This window comes from Podarcis raffonei, chromosome 5 (assembly GCF_027172205.1).
Source record: "Podarcis raffonei isolate rPodRaf1 chromosome 5, rPodRaf1.pri, whole genome shotgun sequence".
Classification (NCBI taxonomy): domain Eukaryota; kingdom Metazoa; phylum Chordata; class Lepidosauria; order Squamata; family Lacertidae; genus Podarcis; species Podarcis raffonei.
Window position 1 is genome coordinate 71,589,770 of NC_070606.1, and position 10,780 is coordinate 71,600,549.

The following is a 10,780-nucleotide window of genomic DNA, read 5'->3' on the forward strand; positions in this document are numbered from 1 at the left end:
ATCGTTGTGGTTGACCTTTTTCTGCCCCTTTCCCAGATCTGTGCTTTCCTCCTTGAAATACACTGTGTAATTTCATGTTTTTTATTTTTCTGCTGTTGTAGCTAATCTGGAGAAATTTGAAATCCCACTCAAAATTCGTTTGAGCCCTGAACCTTGGACCCCAGAGACGGGCTTGGTGACAGATGCCTTCAAACTAAAACGGAAAGAGCTTACTGCACACTACCAGGAAGATATTAATCGAATGTATGGAACAAAAATAAAATAATGGTTTTTTTTTCTTGCACCACTTTGCTATGGTGAGCTCAGATCAAATAGGAAATACTTGAATCACATGTCTCATCACTTGGGACCAACATTAAAAACATCTTTATTCACTCTCAGCTTATGCTGTTTCTTCTGATAATATCAGCATCTTTAACTGGCAGGATTAGTAAAATGTTAAGGCAGAAAATTGGTGTCTGTCTCCTTTTTCCCTCCCTTAGTTTTTTTCTTCTACCTTGTCAGTGAGTGGATTTTCCTAAACGTCCTTTTGGGCTAACCTGATTTTGAAGCCTCAAGTTTTTAAACCTGATTTATAAATCCTGTATAATGTTTCCATTCGTAACTTTTTGAAGTTTGGATATATAGAGGGAGAACTTGGCTATATACAAAATGATTAGTTTGGGGGCCTTTTTTTACGTAAATATTTAAATATTAAAGAGGTATCAATGTGAAATTATGTACAATGAAATGACTTATAGGTGAAAATCATTGTTGGCCAGAACACCAGATTATTTGTTGCTGTGCAATTGTTTTGTATAAAATTGCAAGAGAAATAGTCTGATATTCTGACTTATAAAGTAACAGCTGAAGTATGTGCCTGACAATTTCCTCCTACATATATATTTTATTTTTATCTGAAATAAGGAAAAATGGTCATGGCAAAGTGCTGTATATAAGCAGGCCTTCCTGCAAAACAAGGATGAATGAGGCTTGAGTCATGCAAAGTATGTTCTAACACAGCAGATGTGACACCTGTGAATAATCTGTTTAACAGACATAGTTCAATTTTGAAAATATATTGAGGCCATTTTATAAAGAAATTGACTTGTTAAAACTAGTGACAACTCAGTTTTAAATGAATTGCATTCTGATTGACAATGTCCTTTACTAAGATGGGACTTTTATGTGTGTTGATTTTTATCTGCTTTACAATTCAGGCTGCTTCTCTCTCTTTTTATTATTATTATGTGCATATAAATCAGCAGTTACAGTCCAGTTCAGGTCTAGCTGAAGCCCAAATGTTTTAAGAACACAGTCGATTGTGACGTTCTCCTGCACAAGCCTAGCCAAAATGGATTTGAATTGCGTGTGTGTAGGGGGTTTGCACAAGATAAATTCATGGTGGATTGTGCCGTTGGAGAACATTTTCAAATGTACTGATGGTGATTTGTTTACTATTGTCTGTCTCAATGTCATGGGTGCTGATGGAAATGTCGTCTTTAATTATCCCATTGTTGGTACCTTACTCCTGAACGCAAGTTACTTGGGCATCTCATTTGCTGTTTCGAAAGAAAACATTCTTCCAGATTAACTGTATTTGAGATAATAACTTTGAGTCACATTTTTTTTGGGTCATTGTTGTGCCCAAAATCTTCAATTTGAAAATGTGTTCCTTTGTGTGCTTCATTATAAATACTACCATTGGGCTCCAGTCCACATGCTCTGGCACAGATACCTGTAGAAGCAGAACATGATGAACTGCAGAATTGGGGAAAGCAGTGTACAGGCAATGGCATGGGCATGCTGTGCTTTTCCTGACATTGAAGTGGTGGCACAGCCCTTGCTGATTCAGTTCTGTGTGGGCATCTGAGGGTTAACTGGAGTTCCAGATTGTTATGATGTGTTGAGAAAGTTTTAAGTGCCACATAAGGTCTCAGTCTGGAAAACCTTTCAATATTTGGTTAATCTACTTACCCCCCCCCCCGCAACATTACAAGTATAATTGCTATGGTCAACTTGAGAATATAGAAGATGTAGAGTAATTGATATCCAATTGTGACATCCCACAAATGAGATTTCTTCTTCCTCTACTCTTCCCTACAGCCCCCTTGTGCCCCCCTCCCAATTCTACTTGGTTGGGTGATCCTCTGGAGCAGGTTGGGGGCTGGGAATGTGGGGGGGGGGAGGCACATCTGGTGCAACGGTTGATCTCTCCCATACACGAGTAAGTCTGAAGTGTGGAAGAGGCTTTAATTTGAAAAGGTTTACTTTCTTTTCTATCAAATTACGAAAACAGTGGCCTTGGACCTATATCTTGGTTAGTAGGGCATTGGATATTCAGATTTTGGACACTATCTGGCCAGCATTAAGCACTTTAAAACCCATTGATGGAGAATGAAAGCTTGCTTCTCTCCCAGTGAAAACAATGGAGCTTACAAATGCTTAATTTTGGTTGAATCATGCCCATCCTTTACTTGAAAAAAATCTGTGGCCACAGATTCTTAAAAAGCTTTAATTGGGGAGGCAAATTAACTATTGCATCTTAATTAGAAAAAAATTACAGAATGTGTATAGAGTGATATGTTCTCCTAATATATGGAGTTGTATTGCAAAGTGTCAGGTAGGTTTCTATAATTAAAATGAGTTGGCTCACTAATTGAAGATACTACTGTATTCCTTGGGAACTCAATTAATGCATTAGGACTTTGCATTTGGTTTATTCTTTTTATGTTATGAAACGAAATAGGCTGGTGGAATTATCTAAATCTGCCTTCCCCAACCTGCTGTTCACCTGATTTTCTGGACTACAACTCCCATCACCCCCCAGCCAGTAGGGCCAGCATGGTCCAACAGTGCCTGGAAGGCACAAGGTTGGGGCAGCCTGATCTAAGCTAAGATACAAGATCCCACAGCTGCAAATGAGTAATTGAAGTTCATTTTTTTAATTTTCAAAATCACTTTGGATATCATTTTAAAAATTACGGTTGCCTTGGCCATGAAAACTCATTTGGAGAAAAATAAGGTAGATGGGTGTTAAAAATATTTCTTTCATCTTGAATTGCTCAATTTCACATTTATCTAGTTCCTCTATTGTGCTTAAAAATGTTACATACCTTCTTTAATAACAATTTGTGGGAATAGCATTTGTGACACAATCCAGAACTAAATCCATTGTTCTATTGAAATCAATAGACTGATCAGTCCATTGAGCCCAGTGGGTCTGCTCTGAGAATGACAAATGTTAGATACTGCCCTCTGTTTTTTAAAAGCATTAGATGACACATTTCTGATTGTATGGGTTCAACCTTGTCATTAAAACTGATGGATTTTTAAAATCATTGCTAACATATCTCTGAGAATTCTCACAAATTAGTTTTCTGAGCATCACTGTGCTCTCTTTATTGGAGAAATGTTGTATATGACAGCTATTGTTTGCAGTGAAGATACCAAATGGCCTAACATGTGGCTCCATGTAGGGAGAATAGCTTATTATTTCCATTGAATGGTTTTCATGCTGGAGGGTTCTTTATGCTTTTTTAGATTCAGGTACTAAAGCAAAGAACCAAAGTGAAAAGACTATGGGCCATAAATAGTCTTTGATCACCAAAATTAAAGGAGTGGGGTTTTTTGGGTTTGTTTTTTGGCAGTCTCTTTTTTATTTTCCTTGTTTGTGCTGCAGTATCTTCTAGGCTGTTGAACTGTGAGCATTCTTTCATCCCTCTGGCTGCATGCCATCGTGGCTGCTCTGCAGCAGGACCAGAAGTAGAAGTGAGCAGAGGCAGTAGGCCTTCCTTAGCAACCAGACCTGGAAACGCAGTTGTGTAGCTTCAGAAACTTAAGAGCCTTGCCATTTTTAAAAAAGCCATTGCTAGACATTGCATGGCAAATGTGTGTAAACATCTTTTTGGAAAAGAAGAGCTGCAGAGGAGAAGTCCTCCTTGAGCTTTGGCCTTCAAGCAGTTTTCTGCTTCCCTCTATCACTACTTTTCTACCCACACAGCAAAAAGATATTTTGAAAAGCAGTTGAGAGAAGCAGTCCTGAATTAAAGAAATGGGCTGGAGTGAGACAGGGTTCAGCAATTCCTCCCTCTGCTTAAGAGTACAGCTCCCATAGCTGCTTCCCCACATTTTCCAAAATAGTAGGGAGATGGTTATGTAGCTATATGCTACTTTAGCTTTGACCCACAGGGACCATTTGGGACCATTCGCTTCCTGTCCCAGTGAAAAGATGTAGTTTTGAAAGATGGATTTCAGCATTAAATGTGATTAAGATATTCCTGCTGCCAAGGGGGGATCTGCCTTCCCATAGGATTCCACATTGCTGTGGGATCTAGTGAGTAATGTGACCACCTGCATGTGAGTGATCCTGTGGATCTTGCCAGCTTAAAACCACAAAGGTTCAAGCCACAAGAATGTGATTTCCACAGGACTGCAGATGTGGGAAGAGGTCCATAGTTATTCAAGATAGGAACTATGGGGAAACAGAATGAACTGTAAAAGTGCCACATTTTTAAAAAAAAGTTCAGGGTTTAAAAAATCAATACATTTTGCCCCAGATACTGCATGTATCCTTGAACAAGGAGAAGCAAAGCTTCATGTGGAAATGAATGTAAAAGAAATTGCCCAAGCACTTCTTCCTGTCATTCATTTCACCAGGTCTTGTGATGGAGCCCCATGCAAACTCTGTAGAAAAGAATAAAGCAGCAGTGATTGTACCCTTTTGTGTCAGGAAACACTTTTTATGTGGTTTTACTGATGCTGCTGCTATTGCAGTTTACAATTAATACATCTATTTACCTCAAGGGGAAGCTGTCTTTTTAGCAGTAAAATAATTCGCTGAAGTTAAAGCTAAAAGCAGTGTGCAATTAAAACTCAAAATGAAGCCTACAAGTGTTCTCTGGGCTTTTGCTTTTTAGCAAAGATGAAAAAAATGTATAGAGTTGAAATAAAAAACTTCCTTGAGCCTATAATGCTTGAGAATTTATGCAGCAAATTCAGCAGAATAGAAACCCTTAGAAAATAACTGTTGGCTGCAAAAATTTCACAAGCTGGGTTTTCTTTCTTCCTGCTTTAAGACTTCCACTTCACCCATTTGACTAATTTTTGAAATTTTTAAAGTAAATGTAATGTGTGTGTTCTTCTGGGCTTGTATGAAAATTGTTTGCATTTGTTGTCTTCTAAAGTGGCAAAAAGAGAGAACTGTTTTAAAAGGCTGTACACATATTAGACCAAGCTGAAAACATAACTGGATGACCAGTTCATTGTACTAATTGATTATTTAATGTAAATTCATTCATCTTGGTTGTTATTCTGAACTGCCTGAAAATGTGTCTATCATAACTTGAGTTATATTGTATGAATTATTTATTTGTAATTGGACATTTACACTTCAAAAATAAAATTAAAATTGAGTTTCACAAGTTAATTTGCTTCCTGTTTTGTATTTTTCTAGAGAGTCACCCTGAAGGGCCTTTAACCCTATTCCTTGCTTCATAGAATTAATGACAGTGCAAGCTTATATATTATATGCCTGCTCCATGGGAATTACCTTCAAGTAAGTGCATGCCTAGGACTTGCTGATCAAAAGGTCGGCGGTTCAAATCCCTGCGACGGAGTGAGCTCCCGTTGCTCGGTCCCTGCTCCTGCCAACCTAGCAGTTCGAAAGCACGTCAAGTGCAAGTAGATAAATAGGTACCGCTCCGGTGGGAAGGTAAACGATGTTTCCGTCCACTGCTCTGGTTCGCCAGAAGCGGCTTCGTCATGCTAGCCACATGACCCGGAAGCTGTATGCTGGCTCCCTCGGCCAATAAAGCGAGATGAGCGCCGCAACCCCAGAGTCGGTCACGACTGGACCTAATGGTCAGGGGTCCCTTTACCTTTTTACCAAGTGCATATACCAGCCTTTCTCAACCTTGGGTCCCTAGATGTCAAGACCCCAAGGTCTCCCTTTATGTTGAATAATAACACCTGGACACAGTATATTAGGGTAAATGGGCAAATTTGGGCCACAACTTTATTGGTTACAGAATGTGAGCGGCATTGGCTTAGGCACTGGCACTGAACGGACTATATCTGACTCCTGCCCGCCATGCAGGTAGTCCAGTTGGGGTAGGGGAAGCCCTGTTGATGTACATCAACTAAGAGTTCCGCCCAGGGTCCCCAATGGGGTTGTGGCATGGCCCTAGCCCCTACCCGGGCTTCGGACAAGATCCATGCCCCCAGATCCCTTTAACGAAATACCCTTAAAATGGAGGGGCAGATGATGGCCACATCTCCCCTCTCCCAAACCAGGCTTTACCAATGCCTAACCGCCAAACCTTCCAAAAGTTGTGATGATTGCTACAAGGTAGGCGGAAACCAAATGGCCAGTGCCAATTTGCCAAGTGGAAAAATTCCTACCAGGCCCCCTCAACAGGCGACCAACCGAGGTCCATAGCAAGGCCAATATGTTGAACGCTTGAAGGGAGGGCGGGAGATCTGCGGAAGCTGGAATGAGAAGGGAGATCCCCTGGCCACGTGGCTGCTTAAAAGCACTAAGCCACACCCTCCGGCCAGGGTCTCCCTGATGACATGGGGGCTTAGCAGGAGGCCACATGGCCTGTCCACAACACCACCCCACCTGGAAGTGGAGCAGCCTTGTTGGACTACCATTCTCATCATCCCTGACTGCTGCCCCTGCTGGCTCTGGATGATGGGAGTTGTAGTCCAACAACATCTGAGGACCCAAAGTTGAGAAAGCCTGGAATACTGTATATCATTGCATCCAAACTCAGAATTGGGAATGCCTTCTTCAGTTGGAAGAGGAAGCAGTGTCTGCAACCCAAGACTAAAACACTCACTTTGATGCCTTTATGACTGATATTATGACTTTGATGCCTTTATTATGTGCCAGTGCTCCATGCCCCCTGTTCCTGTGATCTAGTCTGTCTTATGTGAACAGCAGCATCAGCAGTGGAGGGGACAAACAGGTGTGTCTTGAGGCATCCTTATCTAGTATAAGCACTTTCAAAACCAGCCCACTGTTCCAAATTCCTGTGAGCAATTGTGCATTTTTTGCATTTTCTTAAATGGCAAAGCGCAGTATTAGGTGGAGTTGTATCCTGCTGTAGTCTCGCAACTCCTTGGACAGTGTTTAGCCCCTTTGGGTTTCTGGGAACATTTTGGCAAGAAATACAGAATGTGCATATTTCATGTGAAGAAGAAAAAATCTTGAGAATGTTACATAAATGCCAACATTGATGTAGACCAGATGGTCCAGCAGCTCTACTCTTTTATAGAGGGTTTGGTCCCATTGGAAATGGTGCTTATTTTCTGATTCTGATTCCACAGCTCTTTCTGAGGTTTATTATACACTGCCGGCAGAAGCTGGGGTGCTGTAATTGGACAGGAGTTGTCTGTTTAAAAGCCCTAGTGAACACACAGTGATTTGTACAAGCGGCTACATCGCTCCTAACATCACATTGCTCATTGATGCTTGGCTGAACTAGAAACACTTTCCATTGAACTACAGTGCGTTTGAGGTAATACAAAGCTTTCTGCAGCATTTGATCTGTGCCTGTTCTTGCATGTCATTGCTTCTTGTAGCAGTTGCCAAATGATGCACATTAATTTTATTATATTTCATAACATTTATATAGTGCTTGATTGTCAAAAAGAAAAGAAAAGAAAAACCCTGTAGCAGTTTGTAGGTTTTATCTCTGTAGCCTCTCCCATAATAATGTGTAGTGCAGGTATAGGCAAACTTTGGCCCTCCAGATGTTTTGGGACTACAACTCCCATCATCCCTAGCTAACAGGACCAGTGGTCAGGGATGTGGGAGTTGTAGTCCCAAAACATCTGGAGGGCTGAGTTTGCCTATGCCTGGTGTAGCGGGAGAGATTAATGAGTGGGGTCCTACTTTGGAGTTCTTGAAGAAGCAGAAGCCCCCTGAACTTCAGCAGTTGACCACAATTTTTCAATGAGAGAACCTAACTTGGGTTAGTTAAGGTTGTGTCTTCCATATGTTGTTGGTCTGCAAATCCTAGCAACGTGACTCAGCCTAGAGAATGATGATGAGATTGATGACGTGACTCAGCCTAGAGAATGATGATGAGATGATGGGATGATGAGATTCTGGAGGGGCACCACATTGACTATCCCAATCTAACTTCTGGGACTGGTGATTTCAGAACGTGTATGTTATGCCGTTTTAATAGGATTCATTCCGTCATAAACTGGCTAAGTTCCTTAAATGACCTTGACCCAATCTGACATGGTTACTCCCACACTGTCAATACTTTGGGGATTTCATTGCTTTCATCTGTTTGGTTCTTTTCCCTCTCTCACTCTCCTTAAAGAAAAAAGAAATTCCCCCAAAATATTCCAGCAGTTGTGAGCATAGCTTTCATACTTCCTCTGAAATAGCATACAAGCGACAGTGTTTGTTGTGGACAGTCGAAGCTGAGCTTGCTGTGTGAGGCATAAGACTAGTGTTATTCTATCTGGACTGGTTACTGTTTTGGGACTCAGCTCAAAAGTTCTGTGTTTCACCTTTGGAATCCTATACTACAGGGACCAGGATATCCAAAATACCTTGTCTCTTATGTGTGCCTATCACTTGGGTCCAACATCTGAGACCCTGCTCCATGTTCCTCTGCCATGGGGGTGGTGGGTGGGCACACATGAGGCAGGGTCTTTTCAGTCTTGGTACTGCAACTCTTGCTTGACCTTCCAAGGAAGGTCTGCGTGGCATAATCAGTGCTGCCTTTTTTTAGTGAATGGTGACTACTTGGTTGTTTAGGATGGTCTTGTGATACAAATCAGACTGGTATTCTGCTGCTGTTGAGGCAATATGATTGTCTTAAATGGCATTGAGAGTGGGTTGGGTTTTTTATGCACTTTCTTTTTCATTTATTTTTGGAAATGTTTTAACAGTTCTATTTTTTCTTAGGATTGTTCTTGACTGTTGTTAATTTACTTGGGCATCCATTGAGATCCCCTGAACTAAGAAATACTGTAAATATGTAATCACTAGGGACTACCACCACTGATCCCTCTGCTCACCAACCCTCACCACCTCTTCTGCTACCCTTATGCCCCATCTGATCAACACATACTCATTTAAGCTGACAGCACTGCAAATATTTGTACATCAGGTGTGGGAAATCTTTGGCCCTGCAGATACTGCTGAACTACAATTCCCATTAGCTCCAGAAAGAATGACCAAGGATGGCGTGAGTTATTGTTGGGCAACATCTGGAGGACCAAAGGTTCCCTACACCTGAGGTAGAGGTTGCCTTCACATGTAGCAAAACCTGCTTAGGTCTGATCTATCTGTGAATCTTGCCATTGGATAAATTTGTAGAAAAGTTGCAGCTCATTTAAAAGAATGCAACATTCCTTCTGTACAGTTCTAATTTCTTCAGCTATCTGCTGAAGAAATTTCTTGTTCACTTTTAGTTTAACATTTAATAGATTGGATCATATCTGTGCTTTGCTCCCATTGAAATCAATGGGAAATCAAGTTAACCATCAATTTATTCCATTGATTTCAGTGTAATGAAAGAATTCCTAACTTCGCCTAGGTTCAACCCAAAGCAATATTAATTTTAAATGTAAGATTCTGCTATTCAGAAGGGTGTGCATTTTTCAATTTCACCAGAGATTGGAGTAAAAGCTGTCTGAAATTCTTATTAGATTCTGAACAGTGGAAAGCTGTGCACTGTGGCTAAACTTTCCATTCACGATTCAAAAGGCTCAGATGATCAGGTCAGCTTGGACTGAACATTTTAACTTTTCCAAGCTTGGCCCTTGGACAAGAATTCTTCTTTATCCCAGCCATATATGCCATGGAGGGTCACACGTTCGGAGGAAGACATGACTGATATTCTTATGCACTGTTTTAGACTCGGATGCATTTACTGTTGAAGTATGTTGCTTGATCCATTTGAAATCAACATTTTTGTGATTAATTTTGAGTGTTGCAATGAAAGAAAGTAGATACAGAGTTGCCTGACACCAGACCATTTCTTCTTGCACCCATCCAACTTTTCAAAAGCTCCAGAGAAAATTGCAGTGTATGCTTTCCTCTGTGATTAAGCAATAATGTGGACTGCTTATTAATGCTCTTATAATGTTTGAAATAATTTTTTCTAATCTCATTTGATTGTGTTTCTTTTTTTCTTTTTTGCACCCTAAGAATATTAGCTGGGGGACTTCTGAATCTCCACATGGTTCTGACACTGTTGCAGAAGTATCTGGATGTCTCCCAGGCCAACTCCTTTTTAAAGCAAACCATGATTCACTGGTTTCTAAGATGCTATTAATTGAACAATCACATTTCTAACACAAATCTGAGGGTTTGTTTGTTTATAAGAGTCATGCAAAGGAATCGTGATACAGTGGTACTTTGGTTCTCGAACTTAATCCGTTCCGGTAGTCCATTCGACTCCCGAAACCATTTGAAAACCAAGGCGCAGCTTCCGATTGGCTGCAGGAGTTTCAATCGGAAGCTGCGGAAGACGCATCAGACATTTGTTCGCAAACTGAAACACTTCTGGGTTTGCGGCGTTCGGGAGCTAATTTATTCGACAACTAAGCTGTTTGGGAACCAAGGTACCTCTGTACATATTTACCCAGAAGTAAGTCCCCCTGAGTTCATTGAGTTCAGTTAACCAATCATGTGAATGGTGAAAACAGCAGGTTATTCTGTGGGAGGGTAATGTAAACATTCTCACAGTAAATAGATGCGCACGATTGTTGTTTAGATAACACCAATAAATGAATACTTGTGTATGGCTGTTTTTACAAGTCATGCATA

General features: G+C 40.8%; 1 protein-coding gene across 5 annotated transcripts in view; it reads left to right on the plus strand.

Moving 5' to 3' along the window:
• Positions 1 to 5,407, plus strand: part of ACSL3 (acyl-CoA synthetase long chain family member 3) — a 62,281-nt gene extending 56,874 nt beyond the window's left edge. For all 5 annotated transcript variants that reach the window (XM_053390019.1, XM_053390017.1, XM_053390018.1 and 2 more), the window contains one exon: positions 102 to 5,407. In XM_053390019.1, coding sequence (XP_053245994.1) covers positions 102 to 265 — 164 coding nt within the window. In that variant the 3' untranslated portion in view covers positions 266 to 5,407. The remainder of the gene's footprint in view (positions 1 to 101) is intronic.
• Positions 5,408 to 10,780: the final 5,373 nt, after the last annotated feature.